This window comes from Suncus etruscus, chromosome 8 (genome assembly GCF_024139225.1).
Source record: "Suncus etruscus isolate mSunEtr1 chromosome 8, mSunEtr1.pri.cur, whole genome shotgun sequence".
Lineage (NCBI taxonomy): Eukaryota > Metazoa > Chordata > Mammalia > Eulipotyphla > Soricidae > Suncus > Suncus etruscus.
The window spans coordinates 54127175-54152040 of NC_064855.1; the positions used below are offsets into that span (position 1 = coordinate 54127175).

Here is a 24866-nt window from a genome sequence, read left to right on the forward strand (position 1 = left end):
GGCTCAATCATTTTGACAGGATACTCTCTGATCACTCTGAGATATGAATCCCAACACAAAGATTTTCTTTGATGGATTGCAAAATTAGCCAGAACTTTTAAAGAGAAGATACAAAAAAAAGTTTTTTTCTATTTCCCCCCAGTTCCTTCCACACATATTAGCTTTACATTTTTTCTCATATTTCTTATTTAGAAGAAAAAAATTTTTGTGTAGTAAATATTCAATAATTGATTTTTTGTTTTGATGGTTCATTTTTAGAATTCAAAATGGCTCTCAAAATTTTCTTTAAGACCAACTTATTGACTTAAAGCTCTATATATTTGTTGTCTCTTTCATGGATTTTCACTGAGAACGACCTTCCCTTGATCGTCTTCTAGATCCTGATTAGAAAGAAGAGAAAACAGTTTACAGATTATAAGTACAATTAATAAAGCTATCGTTTAAGAATATAATTTATATATAACTATATCTATAAAATCTGATAATCTATATATTTAATTATCTAATCTATTTTAAATTATTTTAATATAATCTTACTTTACAATGAAAAAAATTAAGGTTATCTTTTAATAAAAGACTTATGAAAAGGTAATTTAATGTTTGATGATTTTACTTCTTTATAAAAGAGAAAAATCTATATGCATAGAAGAATAATTATTATTTAAAGTTATTTGTATAATTATTTAATATTAAATATTTCATATCGTTTTAAAATTAATGTATTTATAATGTACATATATACCTTTTAGATATGCAAGATACTCTCATTTAGAAAATATGAAAGTGAATAAAAGATCATTTAAAAAGACATAGTTGGTTTTTGAATTTATCAGAATGTAAGTTTATCTAAGAGGAAAATTAGAAAAGGCATGTAAGTATAGTTGGGAATAAATTGGAGTACATTAGTGATAAATACATAAAAATAAATTATCTAATTTTCTGCACTAAAATTTCAGAATGTACTTTTTTAACTTATTCATGTTTCAAATTACAATTTCATCTCAAACTATAATATTTTTATAAATTTCAGGTATAAAAGAAAGCTACAAAATTATAATGATAATTTTTCCATTTCACTATTACTGCACAAAGTATGTTTTATTTAAGATGTGAATGAGTGTGTGTATATGTCACTAAATCCATACATTTACCTTGAACTCTTTTGTTAGCTTGTATCTTCCTCACGGGTGTATCTAAAATTAAATAAGTACAGTTAGAAATACCTTCAAATTATAATTAAACTGGTAATATTTATGTAGCAATTATGAATGTTAAACAAGAATTACTTAAACATATGGATTTACTTTTGGAATGGTAAGACTTACATTGACAACAAAAACACATTTTTCCTTATATTATATTGAATGTTTACTGTTTGCTAAACATAAAATCTCTTTATTAACTCTGAATCCACAAATGTTTTATTCTTGCTTAGAGTAAATATTTTACATTAAAATTTAATATTTTGTAAAAAGCATTTTTATAAAAAAAATTAATATTATATAAAATTTAAAAGTGTTTTTCTAGAGAAATTGAGTCATTATCTCTTTTATTCCATTTTGTAATGTACCAAGCTTCTGACTCTGTAAAAGTTATGATTATGAATTTACAAATTTATGAATACAGTAAATTGGGAAACAAAATATAATTGAGTTAATAATTCATATTATAAGCAGTTAAGAAAACATATGAATCATATACCCCGATTCAATTTTAATTTTATAAACCTATTGAGAACTTACCTAGTAATGACAAAATTAAACTTAAAGTTACAGTTTAACATAAAATAAGATCATATAAATATTTACAGCATCTTTAAAATTTTAAGTTGGATTTATTCATTAATTTGACAATTATCAATTAATTACAGATAAATTATATAACTATAAATTTATTACTATCTTATAAAATATCAGGATACAAACTATTCACTCAGAAAAACTACTTTAGAAAAGAAATGAGGTATAGAAAATCAGACTTGGGACTTTCACTACTTCAATGAATAAATACTACATCAGATCATATACAGAGAAGTTATTATGTTGGAAGATAATAAAAATATGAATTTGATAATTTCACATAAATATTCCTCTCTACTAGGTATTGTTGAAAATATAAGATTTTAAGTACAAATTTTGCTTGGTATTTTCATTTTATGTTATGGCAGTTTTGGAAATTTTATGTAATGATAGCTTTGGTAATTAGAGTTGGGCAAATATATTCCTAATTGATGGTGGAATGTTCATTGACCATAATATTAATAGCCAAAATTACTAAGACTTATCTATGTGGAACAAGTTTGGTCGCATATTAATTGAATTAGATGTAGGTAACAGCACTATTTTTGCTTTTTAGATAAAAAAATTCAAGGCAAAAATAATCTGCCTAAGCTATTTCAAAGTGGGAGCCAAATTTACAAGCTAATCCCTGTTCTCAATAGAGACTATTATTTTTTTCAAAGTAGGTAGAATTCTAAAATTATTTATTTTTTCCTTTTTCCATAATATGACAGTTTACAGTCTTTTTCATTGAGTGTATATAAAGTTTTAGTAATGTAGTTCTATTTAAAATAGACATAAAAACTATGAAAGATAAATATGATATCTAAGATCAACATGAAAAACCTAGGTGTTTTGTGGCTACAGCTATATATACACCTATAATTTCTACTACATATATAATTATGTATGTTATTGCATAACAATATTACATTATATGTATAGTTTTTACTATATGTATAGTTATTGCATTTATATTTATTACTATTGAGGGCTTTTAGTACAAAATTTGAATGGCAAGAATCATTTTACAATGCTAATTAATTTTTTTACATATCAGGGTTTAAACTTCAAGCATGCAAGTAAGTTCACTATCACTGAGCTACATTCTTAGTAACAGTCATGATTTAAGAGATCAGAAAGTATATTGATTTCATTAGAGTGCATACACTTTGTGCCACAATTTGGTCAGTTACAATAGAAAACAACAATATTCCAAAGTTTTCTGAGACTATTTTTTGGATAAAAAAAGCCAATTATTTACATGTTCAAAGAAAGAAAAAGTTAATCTTTCCATAATGCAGCCTTTGTTCAAACTATGTTCTACTTGGATCTGACTTGGATCTTTGATTTAAAGATGACCCACTACTTTTACAGAACAGGAACACAAGAAAACCGCCACAATATATTGATTTCTTGAAACTATAAGTAATATCTAGAATAATAGTTAATTAACAATGGTAATTTAAAGACAAATTTGTGAAAAGACCCTGTGAAATGTTTTGATACAAACATAGTCTATGAATTTACATGAATGATATTTTATAAGGAATCAGATACTGGAAATTAAAGTGATTAAGTTCTGTGATGAGCAGAAACTGGAATGAAGCAGATTCAACTAAGATAAGAATATTATATTCTTAACTAATAGTAGTTGTATCATGTTTTCACTGCTAAAGTTAAATTGAAGTACATTGTTTTTATTATTTAAATGGGTTAATTAAAACAACATTATTTAAAATGATTTTAAAAAAAGAAAACATACTTACCTGACTTTTCAACCTAAATAAATTAAAATATAAATAGGAACAGCTACTACATAATTCATTTTCTAAAAGCACTGCCATTCTACGAAGCTGCTTACTATATAAGGACTGGAAAAAAAAGAATTCAGGTGTTTTATTTTTGTTTGTTTATTTCTGTTTTTGTCATAATCTCTTTAACCCATTCCTTAAATACTATGTTTTCCTGGCAGAGAGCTAAACATTTAGGGACATTTTAATAAATTCTATATTAAATCCTATAGGAAACTTGAGTTCTCTTGTTTTACAGTATATTATCTGCTATTGATGAGAAAATTTCCTTTTTTCAGGTATATATCTATTGAGAGAAAATTTAGCCACCAGTAGAATACAATTTTTTTATTTTTATTAACATTTATACTACAAAAGAAATGTTATGTATCTCAAAATAAAGAAAGTAGCAATTGGGGTAAAAAGATAATTCAAAAGAGTAGTATTCATAATTGTATTCATTAATTTCAATTAATTCATTAATTTCAATCCCTCACTACAAGGATTTATCCCAGAGCACTGAGCTTGGAGTAGTCCCTAAACATTGCTAGTGTAATATGGTGTAAAAACCAAAGCAAATCAAAACAAAACAAAAAAAAATGAAATAGAAAAGAATATAGCAAAAATAAAAATGTAGTTTCCCTCAAAAGGATATCTTTTAGGATATTATTACATAATTACTAAAAATGCTAATCAAAAATCCATTGGCTTATACTTTGTATAGAGACCAAATTTAGTTTTATTTCTCAATTTATAAGAATTGAATTTATTTCTCAATTCAAGAAGTATTTTTGTACCTACAAGTAATTTAAATACTGTCTCAAAAAATAAGACATGTAATTATTTTTTCTATTGATAAGTTATTTGTTGATAAAATAATTTGCTTATTCAAATGCCAATTGTCCATACTATATTTTATTGACCCTTCATATTTTTCAAATAATTATCATTTTTAGTTTTTGCAAAGCTTTGAATTCTTTTTTTTTCCTTTTCTCTTAAAAGTAGGCACTTCTATGCTATAGAAACATTATCTCCAGATACAGGTTTATCATTCAAACTGTTAGAAGAAACATATACGCAGTATCAAGAATGAGTTTTGAAATTTAGAAAGCAAATTTAATTTTATAAAGAAAGTTTCTAAATGCACTACATTTTTCTAGATCTATGCCATAAATAATCTATAACATGCCTTTGATATTTTTTGTGGGGGCAGTGAATACATTTTTTAAATATAAAAATTCTATCAATTTGGGCTTGTTTTAACTATCAATTTAAAAGTATGCCCCTTTCATATAATTAAAATAGGCTTAAAATCTTATCAATTCAAAAAATATTCATTGCTCCCCAAACTTTTCCCATAAAACTTTTTAAAGACTGTTTCAATGATTAATCATGTCTTCATAGCTATTATTTAAACTAACATTCAACCAATTGATATAGTGTATGAGGTATCTTTTTCTTCGTAATTTAAAGAAAATCCCGAATGCTCAGTCTTTAAAAAGTTGAACTCAGTCACAGAACCTGTTAAGAGGGTTAGTTGTTCTCCTTTTACTAACCTCCCTGAAGCAGTCTTTTAATTTCTTCATCTTCAAATAAATGACCATCACCACCTTCAATGAATTGGGTGACCTTGGTGACCTCTGAGAGGATACACGTTTATAGCAGTAATTGGTTTATGTAATTAAAAAAAGTAGGGGAGGGGCCTGAAAAGAGAGATCCCAGCCGATAAGGTGCTTGCCTTGCACACTGTGGACCTGGGTTCAATCTCCGGTAGCCCATATAATTCCCTGAGTGATCCCTGACTTCAGAGTCAGGAATAAGCTCTGAGCACAGTGGATGTGGCCCAAAGAAACAAAATAAAAATAAAAAATAAAAAAAATGTGGCAGACTTGATATATTTAGGAACATCTTCCCAATAATAAATTCCAGACCAACATTGGGTTCTATTTCAGGATCTTTGGTGCACATTTTGTATAAATCAAGTTTCTTTTAAGGATATTGAATAATTAACTTGTGTGTATATTTATATATACATATAAACAATTATTATTATATAATTCGAGTTTTAAATATATTTGAGCTTTATATTGGTATGAAATTTGAAAAAAACAAATATCAAGTAGAAAACATTTAAAAAGTTTAAAAGCTATTTTGGTTTTTCTGATTTAGAGCTCAAATAAAGTTATTTTCCTAAAGTAATTGTCATGCTGACCTTCTTGCAACAATTTCTTGAGAGTTTCTTCTGTTTCTCCACCACCAGTAGTAATCCTGGTGTATTTTATTTCAGGACCTAAAGGAAGGATAATTTATAAGGGTCTAAAACAGAGTGGCAGGCAAATGTCTGTGCAATGCCAAATCTTTAGAAATATAAACTTTGTGGGTCCTATATTTGTGTTGCAACCATTCAACTATGACATCATAATATGAAGACAGCCATAGAGTTTATAAAAGTAAATTCAGACAGTATTTCAATAGAACTTTATTTATATAAACTTGTAAAAAGAATGTAATTTATGATACTCATTTAAACAATATAGAATATTTAATTTATAATTTAAGGGCAGTTCACTGATTAGAGATTGATACAGAGGTTTACTAATATTATTAATCAATTCTTTCACACATATTTGCATGTTTTAATATATCAACATGTTTGTTTAGTAAGAAATTAAGGAAAAAATCAAAAGAAATTATGATTATTCACCTATGATAAATTGCTACATTTTATAAATAGCAAAGTGAAAATGCATATTATATAATATGAATGTATACAAATAATAAAATCATGTGTAGATTAGCCAACAAGTTTTCAATTAAAAAACATAGATTTAATATTTATAACAGTATTACTCTTGGCCCCCTCCAAAATCACCATTTGGTTAAGCACCATTAAAATGACTTGGTCAAAAAACTAATGTAAAATAAACAAATGAGTTGGAAGGATAGTATATCGAGTAAGATATTTGCTTTGCATATGCGACCTAGGTTCAATTCCCAGCACCACATATGGTCCCTAAGCATACTGGGATATGGCATCCAAGAACAAAACAAAACAAAACAAAACAAATGAAAAACAACTTATAAATGATAATTTATTTATCTAATTTTAGTATTTATTACTATTTATTTTTTATAATTCAGGCCTAGAGGAATAGATTCATATTTAGGTTAGAGATTACCTGCAATGATTCGTTCTTCTCTGGTCTCTTTTTCAGTTATTTCCACAGGTATTCCATCAATTATTTTTGTGTATTTTTTAATAATTGGTTCTAAATGTAGGGAAAGAAAAAACATTTGATGTATACTTTTATGGTATCAAACCTGTAATAACTGGGTATTTTAAATGTATTTCTCAAGATAATAATTCAGAATTTAACCATAATAATCTTTGAGAAATGTATCAAAGTCATATCAATAGAAGCCTAAAATTTAATAGATAGGTTCAGGATATTGGGTGATGTAGAAGGCCAACTGATAAATTAATTTGCATTATATCCTGAGATGGAATGTATATGAGAATCTAGAGAATTATAAATCATTAAGAGTCCATATATAATAAACCCTAGCTATTGATAATCTATCTTATCCAAAGGCCATATTTCTTCTATTTCAAATTCATTATTTTCTTTTCTATTGATGCCATTATTCCCTTCCTTTTAAAATTCATAAACTATAGAGAATAGTGCCAGTTTTATTCCACCCTTTGATGGTTAAGTTAATTATAACTAGAACCATTAAAATATAATATTCCTTTATTTGGAATGAGAAGCCATAATAAAAACCAAGCAACTCCAAACTTTATTTTTTAAAAAAGCCAATAAAAGGCATAAAATTCTATTAATTAAGCCAATCCTGTTTCAAAATAATAATTGTGATTCTAATCAGATCTAAGGGAGTAATTCATCTCTTCTCTAAATTAATCAGTTACTGTTTTACTTTTGAATTAGTCAGAATGCAGGTTGATCTTCAATTTCGGGTTTTTTTTTTCTTGGTTTTTTGGACACACCTGGTAGTGTTCAGGGGTTACTCCTGATTCTGCACTCAGAAATCACTCCTGGCAGGCTCAGGGGACCATAAAGGATGCCAGGAATTGAACCTGGGTCTGTCCCAAGTAGGCAGTGTGCAAGGGAAGGGCCCAATCGCTGTGCTATCTCTCCTGCTCTTTGATCTTCAAAATTTTAACTTTGTTATCATAAGTCATTGGGCATTGTTTTAGGAAAAAAATTACCCTGCTAATGGCATCCTTTAAATTGATCAACACAGGAAATTTATTTCAACATTTGATGTTATTCAAGTCAAAGTGGTTTCAGCTCTCATTAAATTAGTTTTAAACGTATGCAGTATTTATGAGGACCAATGACTGAGGTTGTGAGAATGCTATTGAAATTAATTTTATATGCTCTAAATTATATTTAAATACATATAAATATATCTGTTCTTTCATAGTTAAGAAGTATGATCAAGTATGCATATATATCTATATATAAATATAAATATATATAAATATATATAAATATATATATTATATATAAATATATATATAAATTTATCTATTCTTTCATAGTTAAAAAGTATGATCAAGTATGCATATCGCCTTTGAATATCCTAGATGTATTCCCTTTAGCGCTGTAGCGCTTATTAATATCCCCTTATACAGTGACAGTTGTGCCCACTATTTTTTGTTTGTTTGGTTGGTTTTCTTTCTTTGTGATCAGTTCAACAAGAAATTCTGATAAAAGAGTTTTCTGCTTTAGAATTTACATTAGAACCAAGTTAGGGGGATATTTGGACTGTTCCCTCAGCTCCCCAGAGGCACCAATAATACATTGTGGCATTGTGCCTCCTTTGCATAGGTGCATTAAAATGGGAAAATACTACATATGCAAACAAGTTATTATCTAATAGAGATAGGAACACAAATTTTGTGCAATTAGGCCTTATACCCTGAACACTGGCATAATAACTTGGCTCAGGTCTCCGAAGAATGGGTATTGCCCACATACCCCTGAACCATTGACCATCTACGGAAACAACCACAATTGTCTATAACATCACCAGGAAGCAAACCTCTAGCAGGAAAGACCCTAATGCTACCCTGGCATTGACTTTACTCCAAGGAGTGTTCCCTTAACACCCAGATGACTCAGCAACAGCAACTTGCTTGCAGGACAGGAAGCTCCACATCTAAGGTCAGGTGAAACTAGAGGATACTCCACATCCTGACTTTGATGAAACACAGAAATCACACAGAAACCAGAATCTTTCTGGCACAGAAACCAGAATCTTTATCTATAGAAACCAGATACCAACAACAGATGATGTGTGAAAAAATTTCGCCGTGACCACAGATAATGACTCACATGTTGGACAACCTATTATTACTGGAACTCAGAGTCAGTCTTATGCCAGAAAACTTAAGGGATAAGATCTCTTTGATTTAGGCTAAGGCTTTTATTTTTTTCCATTTTACCCATATTTTGCCTGGTCAATGCAAACAATTGCCACTCACACACAATTATTACTGCATTTTTTAACTCTTCTTTTTTGTTTAGGTTTTTCAGGCCACACCAGTTTGATGCTCAGGGGTTACTCCTGGCTAAGCGCTCAGAAATTGCCACAGGCTTGGGGGGACCATATGGGACGTCAGGGGATTGAACCGCTGTCGCGATCTTTCCTTGGCTAGTGCTTGCAAGGCAGACACCTTACCTCTAGCACCACCTCGCCGGCCCCTTCTTCTTTTTTTTTTTAAAGAGCTTACTAAACTTTCTGCTGGTGCTTCAATGAATTTATTGTCAGTCAAAATATTAAAAATGTTCTTTCCTTTCTCTTCCATCTCTCTTTTTTTAAAAAAAACATGTTGCTTTTGGTCTCCCTAAATATGTATTATTATAAATTATGTCAACTATGTAATGCATTTTCTTTAAATAAATTAATTTAAAAAGAAGCATGATCAAATAAAATTTGTATATAAATATATTTGTGACTTATTTAGTTGGTATATTTTGGAATTAATGATAAATACAGTAAATCTCATTTTAGCATCTTTATATTATATATTTTTAATGGTTTTGGTTCATATCTGGTGTTCTCAGTGGTTACTCCTGGCTCTGTACTCAGAAATCAGTGTTGGTGTTGCTTGAATCATATGAAATGGCAGGGATCAAACTTGCATTGACCAAATGCTAGTGAACTACCTACTGTTCTAATGCTCTGGCACAGCTTTCAATAATTTTAATAAATTTCTTGGCAATTACTTCAGCCATGTTCAATGGTTCAGGACTATGGTTGGCCTAGCATGCCATTCTCCTCAGATCTGAAAAAGCTAGTGACTGTATCTGCAACTATAGTGGACAGTATTTGTGGGGAGGTAGTTCTGAGATTGAACCAAAGGACTCCTGCATATGAAGCATGTACTTTATAGTTCAAGTTCTTATCTGATATATCATTCTCTCATAAGTACATTATTAATTTTAATGTATTTTAATAACTTTATATTGAATTTTTATCTAATAAACTTAAAAATTGTGATGTTATACTTACCTTTAAGATATTTATTTGAGTCTGTATGGGAAAATAGATTTGAGTACTTACCACTTATCTGCCAATGATGCAAAATTTACTAATAAATAATTACATAGTTCTTCAAATTAATTAGGTGGTACATTTGATTTATAAAATGATTTTTCTCCAGAGAAAATCATTTTAAATGTTAGAAAGCAGATAATTTCATTAGTTTATAAAGATTATTTTATAGGGAAAAGAAAAATAAACTTCAGTACATTTAACTCATACTATAAACCCTTCAATAGTTGAATGATACTTAAATTTTAGAAGATATATTTGTTTAGAAATTATCAGTATTATTCAAAAAATTCTCAAAATGCACAGCTATAATTAATGAATTTAAAATAATTTAAAATAACAAAATCAAGAGTATAGTTCTTCCAAATAAATATTTCATACCATTGATGAGGAAAATGAATATTTATTATCATAATATAAGATTTGATATTTAAGGAGAGATATTTCAAAAGGATCATATCTTTCAGAATTTTAAGAAGAAATTAGTTAGCAAGCTATCCAAACTGGTATTTCTTTAGAAGTACTTAAACTAAAATTTCAGAAACATTTTCTATCATTAAGCTCCATGTCAATATTTATCAACCTTTTATTACATACTTACTCCAGTCCCATGACATCGGTTCTCATTAAGTATCTGTTGAACTTAATTTCAGTTCATTTACTCTTAATTTTAAAAGTTTGGTTAAGAAGTTTTACATAAAAACTTTAAACCTGTGCTTTAAACTTTAGCCAGAATTTAATTTCCTTCAATGAATGACAACATCTAAGATTAAGGAGATGTCAGCAGCAATCTTATAGCTGGACAATAGAGCTGTCAAGATATGTTTATTTTTATTCATTATCTTACACAGAACTACATTTTTCTATTTTAAAGAACTCTTGATGCATGCTTAATGTCCATTTTTCCCTTCTGTACTCTTTATGAATAGAACCTAGGTGTGTGCATATTCCCAGTTAAAAATGATTAATACAATAGAATTCAGCTAACTAATGACTGGTACCTACATGGACTAAACAAAGAAGTTTGTAAAATAAGGGAGTAATCCTCGAATTTAAGAAAATTGCAGATGTGAGTGATTTTAATTTAGATGCTATTTCCAAATTATTATTTAAAAATTAGAGGGGTTTATTCTTTATTTCTCTTTTACTGGTCAGGCACCATATATATATATATATTTTTTTTTTGTTTTTCTTCTCTTTTTATTGGATACATCCAGGATTGATCAGGACTAAATGCCTGGCTTTGATCAAGATCAAGTGATCAAGATCACTACGGGTGGCTCCAACCGGAGTTGGCTGTGTGCAAGGCAAGTGCTCTAACTATATACATTTGCTCTGACCCTGAGAACTAATCATAAATGGAGTAAGAGGGACTGGAAAGAAAGTTATTGACATACAGGAATCAGAATTCAATCAACTGAATTGCCTAATCTCTGACACACCACAGAGAGTGCTGAGCACCTAGAGTAGCACCTATGCTCTGGGTGTCGGCTATTCCTATTTTTAAACCACCCTCCATAAAATTATAGAATAAGGGCCTGAGAGATAGTATATCAGCTAAGGTGTATGCCTTACATACAGCCAATTTTATTTAATACCCAATATCACATCCTCTCCTGAGCATTGCTAGAATCACTGTGGAGACCACCAAGCACTGAGCACTGACAGATGGCCAGAAGATGCCAGGGACTGCACTTTCACCCCATCCTTGAACTTTGGACTGAACTTCTGCTTTAGGCCAAGAATTATCATGAGAAAACCTAAGATTGCTGCCTAGAAATACTAAAGTACAACAGTATTAAATGTTTTGTTGTTGTTGGAGGTGGGTACTCTCAGCAGTGTGCAGGGAATTAATCTTTCCTGACTGTGTGTACTCCTACTTCTGGCAGGCTTAGGGGACCTATATTGGTGTAGGGAGTGAAACCTATGCAACCATATGCAAGGAGAGTGCCCTATACACTGAACTATTGCTCCTGTCCCTAATATTAAAAAAGTTTAGTAGAAATATTTACAAAAGAAATTTTAGAATCATTTTATTAAAAGAATCAAGAAATATTTTAAGATTTTCTTATTTAATATAAGATATTCTTATTTGAATATGATATTTCATATTTAATTTATTTAAAATTAAAACTTCTTTTTATCAATTTATAAAAGCTATCACATTAATATATGTATAGGAATTTGAATATGAATATTTTAAAGAAATTTAAATTTGACTTCTGAGTAATGAATACAAATATAGTTGCCTAATAATCTAGGAAATCAACTTTTGCTTAGATGTTTTCAATGTCTAAGATTTAAATTATTTTCCACTTTTAAAATAATGGACAAAAGTATTTTAGAAGTTGCCATCTTGATTCATAAAATAAGAAATATCAAAATTAGACATAATAACACTAATAGTTTTCTTAAAATTTAATTAGAAACACGATATATTTCACTTTGGATATATTTCTATCTTTTAAAATATTTACATCTTTCTATCTTTTTAAAATGTTTCTATCATTTTTTTAACAGAATGAAGGATAACGTGGTCTGATTTTTTCCTTGGTTGTAACCATATTAAGATATTTAGACATATTATTAACAGAACTTATTATGTTTGCCAACGTATTAAGTAGACTAATATAGACAATGAGGCAAAGAGAAAAATGACTAACTCAGACTAAAACATCAAAAAAGAACTTTAATATACATGTGTCTATATAATATATAAATTTAAAATTGAAATTTATAATTCTAATATTTGACTCAGTGACAACTACTAATTTTCTTCTCTAGTTCTGGAGGTCTGATTATAAAGAATATGATATGTGTTTTTAAAAGTTTTTCTCAATATGGAACTTCTGTGCTTTGATAAGTTATTGAATGAAATAAAAATGCTTGCAATGTTAAGAACTTCTATAACCATAGGAGAGTACACTCTCTGAAAGAGTATCATTGCAATAATAAAAAAATACAAAATTTCTTTACTTAGTTAAGTATCCAGATATTAGTCCTGAGACACTATCAAATAGGTTCAAATGAAATCAAGTACAAGCAAATGTACTGAAAGCATTAGGGATATGCCAATTACAGACTAAATAAATTATAGTCTACATTCTGTAATTATAAGCATGCCATCGGTATAAATATTATTTAGCTTGTTAGTTTCAAAAACGTAGAAACATTAATAAAATCAGTCTATTAAATGAATTATTTTTTTTTCTATAAAGAAGGAACCATGTTGATTTTTACCTTCAGTTTTGATAATAGGCTGAAGACTGCCTTCAATCACTTTAATTTTTGGTTCCACAACTTTGGTTATAATTTTAGTTGCTGAAATTATAGAAAGTGGAACATATAATGATTTGTACATAAAAACAACTGGAACAAAAGGGCCATTTTTTCCTTGGTCATTGTTGAGTCCTGATGTATCAGATATGACAATAGTTCTGGCAGTCAGCTACAGGAAATATTCATGATACAGAACCTAATATCTTCTCATATACAGATGGTTAACTCTAAATTCCAGTGAGTCAAATTTGTTCCAGCGAAATTTCATGTACTAAGTGAGGAACTCTATCTAGAAAGCTATCATTTAGAGCTACACTGCTAAAGCTCTTTACCTTCTTTTGTTTCTTGAAAATACTGCTGCATAACAACAGAAAACAAATAAACATGATTAATTTCATAAAATTTATAATATTTTAATTGTGTTTTTAAGTTTTTAATTAGAATATGTTCATGCACTAATAACAATGATATGGAAAGTAATAATGAATAATAAAAATACATAAAAGTAAAAACAAGTCTAAATAGTTAGACATGAGCTCTATGCAACGAATATGATATGATCAGTATTTAAGTTAGATACCAGAATGTCTTAAGTTTTCAAATTTTTCATCATTATCATTTATTTGAATTTAAAGAGCAAGTATTTGAATGCATTTTATCCACTTGATTAAGATAATGTGAAAATATTATTTAAAATAAAAGTATTTGAGTTTTGAACTTAACAACTTAATAGTAACTGTGCCTTTGAAGTCATACAAACAGAACTATTTATTGACTTTTTGACATTTCTTTTTATATATTTTTGAGAGGTATTTTATTTAGAGGGGTGTTTGGACCACACTAGACTATACTTAGGTCTTACTTCTGGCTCTGCACTTGGATCACTCTTGGCAGGCTGGAGCAAAGATTTTTTTGAGTGTCAGTAATTGAACCGGGTCAGCTGCATACAAGACAAATGTTCTCCCATTGTACTATCTGTCTAGATTTACATACAGAAAAACTATTGGCTTTTTGTAATTTCATTTTATAGCCTTAAAGATGTATTTAGTGATACACTATGGTAAATTTGAACATAGAGGATTGTGTGAATACATTAGAAGCCAGATTTTAGCATTTTCTGATACATTCTCAGGTTTCCAAGAAGTGTGGCTATGACAACTTTGTCATCATTTATTATTTTAATCACATACAATTTATATCTTGAAAAATTTAATTATAAAGCTCAAAAATACAAAAACTATGTATCACCAATTACTGATTCCATCAGTGATCTTGACACAGAAATATCTATAACAAAGATGAAACTCATAGAAATCTCTGATCCTATGTCAAGTGAGTTAACTATATTAAGCTTAAATTTTCGATTCATGTTAAGGAACTTGAAAATGATATATTTAATCACAGGTAGATTTGTTTAAATATGTTTTTCTTCTAAAGATTTGAGCAGTTTCGATTGGTAAAGGGTTGATGATTTAAGACTGATGTTATACCTTCCTATCTCAAATGCTTTATATCTGGCAACAGTCACTAACGGGCATTTACACACATGCACTTAAAAATGTATCTTATTTTTAGGCTAAGAATTTTATACAGTAAATTAAAAAAACAAATAAATATTGAAAAATATAAACTGAATTTCCTTTTCCCAGCCCCACCCTATTTGATGTTCTGTTTGTTGTTCACTTTTGAAAGATAGAATACTCATCTTGACCCAAATTAAAATCAGGAGCATAGAAGAGATTTTTTGTGGTAGATACATTATTTTTGTATAATTTAACATAATATAACATAGTCTTTGTAAGTAAAGGATACAATTTTAGTAAAGGAAAAGGAAGATATCGAAATATTTTGGGTGATTTTATCAAAATCTTACATTGACTAAATGAGAAGTGATGGACCTATTGTGGATAAAATAGCAATGGAATGTAGTACAGATTAAATACCTGTAGTGTGTCAAGGAAACATAACATTTCTGATGAATAGAGCCCATGAGATTTATTTTATATTTTATGCAGTACATTTTAAAACAATTTTTATTATTGCTTACTGGAATTCACACCATGCAGAGCCACAACTTTTCTGACTAAACCCTTAAAACAGTTCTGAGCTGCCTCGTACTAGATTCGCATATTTTATTGCACAATTGAAATCAGTAAGAGCAGCAGACATTTTGTTTTGCTCTTTATATATTGTCATTATTTATTCTTTTTGCTTATCTATTGTAAATATTAAGGAAAATTTTTAGAATATCAAGATGCTATGTTTTATTATTAAATATATTTTATAATTTGGATAAATTATGAAAATTATAGAATGATTCAACTACTGGTGGTATATTTTTAAGAGTTGAAGAGTCAAAACAAAATGAAAAATAATTCTGCTTTGGAAACTATAATGAAAGAATGAACTAATACTAACAAATAAATGTTATATTCAAAATAAAATATTTTACATTTTTTGAGAATAAAATGTTCTATCCATTGTTAAGAAGTAGAGGTAAATTTTTGATAATCTGGTAGCATCAGGGATAAAGGAACATTAAATAGAGAAATTTTGTCACCTAGCTTTGTTGTTGTTGTTCTTTCATTCAATTTTATATGTTGAGACATTTTGAACTACTTACACATACACATTAAGAAACTTGGGAACACACATTTTCTCCACCCTGACATTTTTATAGTTGAGGATTTGTGGATAGGGGAGACAGATTCTTCTGCAATTTTATTTTTGTGTCCACACATCTGAGCTCTCAGATCATTGTGAAGTTCTTTCTAGTTATTATGCTTTTTATAAGCTTGGATATACTTAATTTTTCATGCCTATTTTCCATATTACATTTTACTGCCAATCTCATTTTTTATCATTCATTCTTTTTTGGATGAGCAGGGAAGTGATTCACAGGAGTTGATAGGTTGGAGAAGACCAAGATGTCTCATTGTGTTTTAAACATTAAGAAGAGATTAGTCACTGTTTAGAATACTAAATACCAGATTATCAATGATCTCAATTTATAAACAGAAAAATTTATTGTTATTTTTGTTATATTTTGCTACTTATATGTAATAAATATTCACTAAATACTTACTGTAGATGGTCATGGGAATTTCTTTGAAAGTACTACCACGGACAAACTGAAAAATATTATATTTATTATTAAAAATGTAATAGTTTGTGAACAAAACATTGTACCCAAGTAAAAATGAAACTATCATTATACTTAGAAATGAAATTGCCACATAAATAGTATTCCAGGTTCCCATTATTAGATTAGGTATTAATCAAACTATTGGATTTATGATGTAATATTAAGTTATATAAGTCAATATACAGTAAAACTTATTTATTAAATAACATTTATTAAGTTTTCTGATACTTTGTACATGTTTAAAGGAACAAATACTCCTTTGATTTTTTTTTCTTTTTTTGCTTTTTGGGCCACATCCTGTAATCCTCAGGTTACTCTGGCTATGTCCTCAGAAATTGCTCCTGACTTGCAGGTCCATATGGAATACTGCAGATTGAACCAAGGTCCATTTTGGGTCAGCTGCATGCAAGGCAAGCACCCTACACTGTGCTATTTCTCAGGCCCTGCTCCTTTGCTTTTAACTACCATGAGTAATGAGATATTTTGTATGTAAATTTCTTTTTATATTTAATAGAAAAGACATAGAGAAATTATAATTTCTATATACATGTCTTTGGCAGGGGGAGACATTTGGACCATACGTGATGGAAATCAGATCTTACAGTGATCAGGGATCACTCCCAGTCCTTTTTTTTTTTTTTTTTTTTTTTTTTTTGACTTTTGGTTTTTGGGCCACACCAGGTGAAGCTCAGAGGTTACACCTGGCTATGTGCTCAGAAATCTCTCCTGGCTTGAGGAACCATATGGGATGCCAGGGAATAAAACTGTGGTCCATCCTAAGATAGTGCAGGCAAGGCAGACACCCTATCGCTTGCACCACCACTCTGGCCCCTCTCCTAGTACTTCTTAAGAGATCATGTGTAGTGTTGAAGATTGAACCAAGGTTGATTCATGTAAGGTAAGCAAATATTACCATTGTAGTTTATACAATGCTTGTTATAAGGGACTTTAATAGCAGGATAAAATAATCAACAAATAATTTTGTTTTGTTTTGTTTTGTTTGGGGGCCACACTAGACAGTGCTCAACTATTAATCCTTGCTCTGCATTCAGAAATTACTCCTGGCCATATTGGATACCAGGGATCAAACCAGGGTTGGCTGTGTGCCAGGCAAACACCCTCCAGCCTCAATAAATAATACTTATTTATAGAAAGGTTAGTGGTTAAAGCTAAACAAAGAGCAATTAAAATGAACTATATATAAATTTATTAATATATGCATTTCTGATCCAATCTTCAATGACTGTCTGATGCATTAAAAAAGGTCTTTAACAGTGTTCTATACCTTAATTTGGATGTATTTGATCAACTTGTTAAGTATTTCTAGCAGTTGATCATTTCCAACAGGTGCATCTATGAAAATAATTAAATTAATATTAGTAAGGACACTTAAAATAAGACTTTAGTTTTAAATTACAATAATTTATTTAATAATATATTTAATAATTACCAACCTGCTGGATAAAGCAGTTTATCTACAACATGAATGACACCATTTGTTGTCATAATATCAGATTCTTTTGACTTCAATTCATTAATCAGAAGTGTATTGTTTACCTATATAATGCCAGAAAATAATGCAATAAATTTAATAAAAGTTGAACATTAGGGTAAGGAAGCAATCTTTTAACACTGTTATAAATTAAAGTCATCTGTGAAACTTACTCCTTTCACATAGATTTTGCTTCCTTGTGTGGTCTTTAGAATATTAGTGACACCAGGTTCAAATCCCTTTCCAATGAAAACACCTGGTGTTAGGTGATAAAGGATGATGTTCTGAAGAGCATTTTTGTCACCTGGGAAAATACAATTAAAATATTAACATTTTAATTTATAGGTAAAAATAAATTTTTCATACCATTTCAACTATGGAACTATTAATTTTTTCAAATCTTGCTACTATGAAGGCAGAGTAGAGAAATATTACTTTGTCTTTTCACAATATTATTGATTTCTCAAGTTTATATCAACTTCAAAATATAGTTTATCAAAATATTATTCACATTTTGGGAGAAAAATATCAATTTATTTTTGAATTGTGTGACATTTTCTTTTTGTCACCTATTATCTGTTGACTTCAACAGGAGTAACGTAAGTGGACAAAAATCCCATAAAAAAAAAGCATAACTATTATTGCATAATGAATGACACTCTACATATTCCAAGTGGTATAAAAGAAAACCAAGTCTAGTTATTATAATATGAGGAGCCATTTGTAGGTTGTCATCTGGACAGAAAATCTGGAGGAAGAAATGAGATCACAAAATAAAAGAGCAAATAACTGTCATCCATTACTACTCACGAATCAGAATTTCCTTTTCGTCATTAGTCATTCCCTTAAAGGCATCATTGGTTGGTACAAATAAGGTCCAATCTCCAGGCTGTGTAAGGAGCTCTCTCAAATCAGCAGCTTCAAGTAGACTGAGGAATATGCTAAGCAGGAAGGTCATATATTTATTTAGTTAGATTTAGATATGCTTTCTCATATTGCAGATGTGTTGTAAAGAGTATGAGAAAATTGTCTATATTTTTATATGTTTTAAATGCAGCTGACTTGTTGGTAAATTTGATCATGGGAAACTTAAATATGCAACATAAATTTTGTTTCCTAACTTCTGTTTTTAGCCTATTAAACTTGACAAGTCATACTTGATAATAAAGAAGATTTTTTAATAGTCCAATATTATTTTGCTAATGTACACTATCAATTAAAACATAAATATAAAAAATCACAAAGAATCATGCAGTTTACTTAATATTTTATTCACTCACCAATTTATGGTATGGGACACAAAGAAGCAAAGTAAATTAAACAAAAACTTTCACTTTTTAAGACATAGGCATGGAGCTGAAGAAATAGTACAATGGGGAGGATGCTAGCCTTGTATACAGCCACCATATAAGAACTCCAGCATCCCAAATTATCTCTGGAGCCCACCAGAAATAATCGCTGAACACAAATCCAGGAGTAGGTCCTGAGCACAGGTGGGTATGGTTCAAAAAATATGTGGACATTTTACTCTACATTCTATTCTCAGAAATACCTTTTACTACATGCATTTGATGGGGCTGGGATATTGGAGAAGTGCTCAGGATTTTCAGTAAACAGTTGGAGGGAGGGCCAGTCCTTGTGTTTGGTTGCCTCCAGGTACATAATCCAGCACTAATGGGGACCATATATGGTACTAAGGACTGATTGAACTAACAATGGCCAAGCTTTATCTCCAAACTATCTTTCCAGTTGCCTAAATGTATATTAGAATACTGAGAAAAATAAACATGCCGTTGGCACTCATTCCTCCCTTTTCTTTAATAGCTCTTATTATTTTGTGAATAATAAAATTTACCTGAAGCGCTTATCTTGTTTTAATTTTTCATGAAGAGATTTATCTGCTGGTTTGATGATATCTCGAAATATGTGAATAGCACCATTTCTTCCTTGCTTGCTACCTCTCACCATGCAAGAATTTTCAATGCAGACAGCCTAGCAAAGAAAAGTACATTGCCTTTTATGGAAGTAGTTATGTAATCGTTTTAAAATAAGCTGTTTTAAGGTGCTTCTCTTAGCACATTCCTCAAGAGTCACTCCTGGTAATGCTGAAGAGATCATGTGATCCAAGGGATTGAACCTCAGCCTCCCAAATGTGAAGCTTGTGCTCCAGTCCTCTGTGTCATCAAACTGGCCCCTAGTTTTTCAGTTACTCTGCTTCTAAATTTTACTGTCCAAAGATTACACAGCCTCTGAAGAGCTTCTTTCCTGATCTAAGACCTTGTAAACCAGTTTTCACACACATCCTTTTCAAGCAGGTTTTCTGCAAGCAGCCAAGTTACCCTATGTTTCAGGCAGATAATTTCATTGGTAGGTTTTCAAAATTCCATACTTCTTTACTTCTAAATTTCCAATCATTTCATTCCAGACTATCCCTTTTAATAAGTAAGCTTTTAATACTGTTATTTCTGTGGGTTTCTCTTTAATCATTAAACTTCCTGACTTAATGCCTTGTGTGTTTTTTCATAAATATTTAATATATTATTCTTACTAAAAGATCATGTATGTCAAATTATTAATTTAACTAGAGTGCTTGAATAACAATAATAAAATGGAGTGTAATCCATTTCTGCATGATTTGAAATCATATGTTTTTAAGGGTCTAGGTAAAAAAAACTCCCAAGATATTGTGTGAACTGAAGAAGCCAAGAGGATGGTCCTATTATTGGGCATGGTGCAGAACTAGTTCAAGTACAGAAAAATAATAACACTGTTATAAACTATGATATTGAGTAAAATTAAATTTAAAATAAAGTGTTTTAGTCATGTAGGACTTTACAAAGTAGATACTTTGTTATATAGAGTTTTAAATAATAATGGAATTTTGATGAAGTCTATTAACCTCTAGCTGCTTTGACAGTAATTGGATACTTTCCCATTAGTTTGATTTTCAAAAATAAATTTCAGATATTACTCCTCAGGGGAAATAAATTTTAACTATTTTATAAAATTTTAATAGTGTTTATGTACAAATAAGATTTATTTTTCATCATTCAAAAATATTTGATTGTAAAGGGTTACCTTTAATAGTCATCATATTTCATATCATTGATTTCTATAAAATTATCTAAGAAACTAAAAGTATTCTCTAAAAATTTATTGTAGGCAAATTTTAATGAATTAATAGTTTTGGAATTTTAATAAATGATGCTGTAGGATACAAAATTTATTTTAATTAAATGCAAAATATCTGGAGTGTTAATGCAAAATACATTTTTTGCTTATTTTCCTTAATTTCTCATAAGTCAATTAGTTTTCTGGTTTTTCTATAATTTTTGATAACTAGAGTATTTCCAATAAATATAACATACCAATGACATTTTGGGTGCATTTATTGTGGTGATATTCTGTGTTGAATACATGTCATTTGAAAGGTAAATGTTCATGCTCTGATTCACTTACTGTACGGTATACGAAGACTCTAAGCTGTTTGCCTCCAATGGTCTCAAGTCTTTGCCCATTGTAAAGCTCATTAAGGCCAACCTTTACTTTTAAAATGTGATTCTGCAGAATTAATTTAAGAAGGCGCTGATCCATGCTCAGTGTATCATCTATAAATAAATTTATTAAGAAAATATTGATTTATTTAAAAAGCACTACAGTTTTCCTGAAAAATTACAAAAAAGAATTATCTCCAATACAATTGATGCTAATTATCCTACACTCACATTTGAGATATCTAAATACTCCAGGCTAGCAAGGGTGTACATTAATTAGAAGCTTTATGACTAATTACATCGAATAGCTAGCTACACAATGATTCCAAGCAGAGTCCTAGCCTTGTAAACCATGGCCTAAACTCACAGCCTTATCATTAATACAAAGCGAACTTCTAAAATTCATGTATACATAGGTTTTTAGGTTGAAACTTTGGGTTGCCTCGGGAGGGGCATGCTCTGAGACCACATCCAGCTGTGATCAGCAGCTGCATGCACACCTAACAACCACAGCCATGCATGGCCCAATGTTTCTGTTTCACAACCAATCTCTGCAACGACACCAAGGTGACCAAGAACTCCAGGAATAACATTTTTAAAGCCTATAATCTGAGTCTTCTTGGAGTAGGGGAGGGAAATCTTCCAAATCCTTCATATTGCCAGAAGCGCCAGTAGCTATACCCATATACCACACCAGCTGTCCTGTAAGCAACACCCCAGCTCACAACTTTACAACTAATATTAGAAGAGATGCAAGCTAAGCCAAGTAAGTGGTTGAAATTCATTAACCCTATTCTACAGATCCTGGTATATAAATCTATACATGACTGTAAGATACCTCCAAATTCCATAGTTCTTAAAGCCTAGTAGGAGCACACAAAATTAGGTGGAAAGTAGCATTGAAGCCAACTAAGATCAATAAATAAAACTAGTAACACAGAAGGCCCAACTAGCAACAAACAACTCAATAAAACCCAATTACTTTAATGACCATATTGAAAGATATAGAAACCTTCTTTTACTGAAGTACTTTTAAATAATTCTATTAGCTGTTTTGTTGTAATAAGCAATATAAAATAAATTATTTTGTTCCTGCTAAGGACACAGGCTTAGGAAGAGAGTGGACACCTGGGGACATTGGTGAAGGGAAGGTCATAGTGGGATTGGTATTGTAACACTGAATGCCCAAACAACATTGAATAACTATTTATTATGAACAACTTTGCACATCATGCTATTTAATTTAATTTTAAAATAATTCCAGTACTTCAAACAATGAGTTTAATTTCTGTTAGAGTTACACAGAATTATTTTGCTTACTGGTAAAAGTGAAATTTTAATGTGAGACAAGATTATTTCTAGTGCCTCTAATTACCATGAAGGACTGACTACTTAAGAATCTTTTATAAAGCAATTTTTAAAACTGGTGAGAGAATAGTCTCAAAACCTCTAAAAGATGGACTTATTCCAACATATATGAACATCAATGTTATAAAATTGAAATGAACTAATTCTAAGATTTTATTTTAATATCACCTCTAAATGTTCCTGATGATCTGGGGTTCACTTCCAGTAATACATAGCCTACTGAGTTGGGTCTGACAGTGTAGTGCTCACTGAAGCACTCTGCTAGGTCCAGTGTTGCTGGGGAACACCAGAGCCATACCTGGTCAGCATGGTGCTTGGGGAAACACACAGTACTGGAGTTTGAACATGGAATTTCATACTTGCAAGTCATGTGTTCTACCCCTTTGAGCTATTTTCCTGGTTTAGAATCTGATCTTTCCCTGATATGAAATTTTGGAGATAAAACCTAGATCCTTACATATGCCAAGCAAGTGTGATACAGCTGTACTACATCCCTGGCCTTAGATTATTTTTTCTTACATTCATCACTAATTTTACAAGTCATAATTTGATTTTTTCAAAATTAAAAATGACTTTTTGTTACTTGTTTTTGTCCAACTGTTTAAATATCTATGTGAAATAATTATTTTGGGAATGTTGTAGGTTTCATTAATAAAATTTTTATTAGTTTACTCATAATTTTATTTTATTTATTTTATTCAAAATAAAATTTTTATTAGTTTACTCATAACATGGGAATATGTCATAAAAGAATCATTTATTTTTCTTAGTATATTTTTGTGAAAAATCATTCCCCTAACAAAAAATCACAAGAAAAACAGAAATCAGTTGATAAGATAGTTTAGGTGTTAAAAGGCAAAGGGTTTACAAAAATGCACCCAGGAAAGAATAATATAGCAGGAAAGAATGGAATGCATAAAACATACTACCTGCAAAAATGTGCAGGCAAGTATAAAATAAAAAATTTTAGGATCCTTTAGATATAGGGCACCATAGACAAAAATAGATTATGGAAGTTTCAGGACTTATGTTTTTAAGGGTGCCTTCTTATAGCTTTGTAAAATACACCAGCTTCTGATACCTATTGAATGTTGATGTGCCTAATAATTGTCCTTAATGTCCCTGTCAACAATGGATCACATGCAGGGAGTTTAGAGGATGATATTGTATTGAATAACTGGCTGGCATATGTGACCACTGGGAAGTCTGTGTGTTTGTGTTCTTATATCTTGCCTCATTCTATGCTGGATTGACGCCTGTTGGATGGGAGTCAAAGATGCCAATTAAAATAGCTTTAGACAAATTTGATTCATTACCATTAAATGAAATGCACCAAAATATACTTATTCATTTTTAAATATCATTATGTTAGTGTTATGAGACTTATTTGATCTATCACCCTCCTTTCAAATAAACATACAAAATCAGATTCAGCAATCGCCTTCTTTTAGCAAAGAATTGCACCTGAAACTACTTCCACTGCCCTGTGTCATTCCAGTGCTTCTTCATTGAGTAATGTTTGGGAAACTCTGGATTCTATTTGTGTCACTTTTAGTATAATATGTTATGCTGGTTGGCATAAATGCATAATAATATAATCCCATCTTTATAACTTCACAAGAGTTTATTGACTCTCCGAAAGCAGGACTGACAGCATACATACCAGAAAATGCATTGTTCACTGGAGCCAGAAGAGTATATTCTCCATCTGGTTTCAGAGCAGATGCCAAGCCTAACTGAGCCACTAGGTCTGTGAAAGTGGTTTGCTGATTTCCAGCCAGCTCAATAACTTGTTTGGCTGTAAAATAAAGCATCACCATTCCAACAATGTCATCACTGTTATTATAATAATCATAAAATTAGTAAATAAATTCTTAGCTGTTTTCTAAAATATATTTGCTGTGGGGCAACATAATAAAGTTTTCTGTCCTTCCC

The 24866-nt window shown here is 30.1% G+C and overlaps 1 protein-coding gene across 1 annotated transcript in view; it reads right to left on the reverse strand.

Moving 5' to 3' along the window:
- Positions 1–141: 141 nt before the first annotated feature.
- POSTN (periostin) overlaps positions 142–24866 on the reverse strand; it is a 52901-nt gene continuing 28176 nt past the window's right edge. Inside the window, exons 11-23 of the mRNA XM_049778468.1 lie at positions 24595–24729; positions 21529–21677; positions 19925–20061; positions 18880–19010; positions 18243–18373; positions 18032–18134; positions 17863–17930; positions 16518–16563; positions 6751–6840; positions 5784–5861; positions 5128–5211; positions 1152–1193; positions 142–380 (exon numbers count right to left, since the gene is read on the reverse strand). Of these exons, the coding sequence (XP_049634425.1) occupies positions 343–380; positions 1152–1193; positions 5128–5211; positions 5784–5861; positions 6751–6840; positions 16518–16563; positions 17863–17930; positions 18032–18134; positions 18243–18373; positions 18880–19010; positions 19925–20061; positions 21529–21677; positions 24595–24729 (1232 nt within the window). The 3' untranslated portion in view covers positions 142–342. The remainder of the gene's footprint in view (positions 381–1151; positions 1194–5127; positions 5212–5783; positions 5862–6750; positions 6841–16517; positions 16564–17862; positions 17931–18031; positions 18135–18242; positions 18374–18879; positions 19011–19924; positions 20062–21528; positions 21678–24594; positions 24730–24866) is intronic.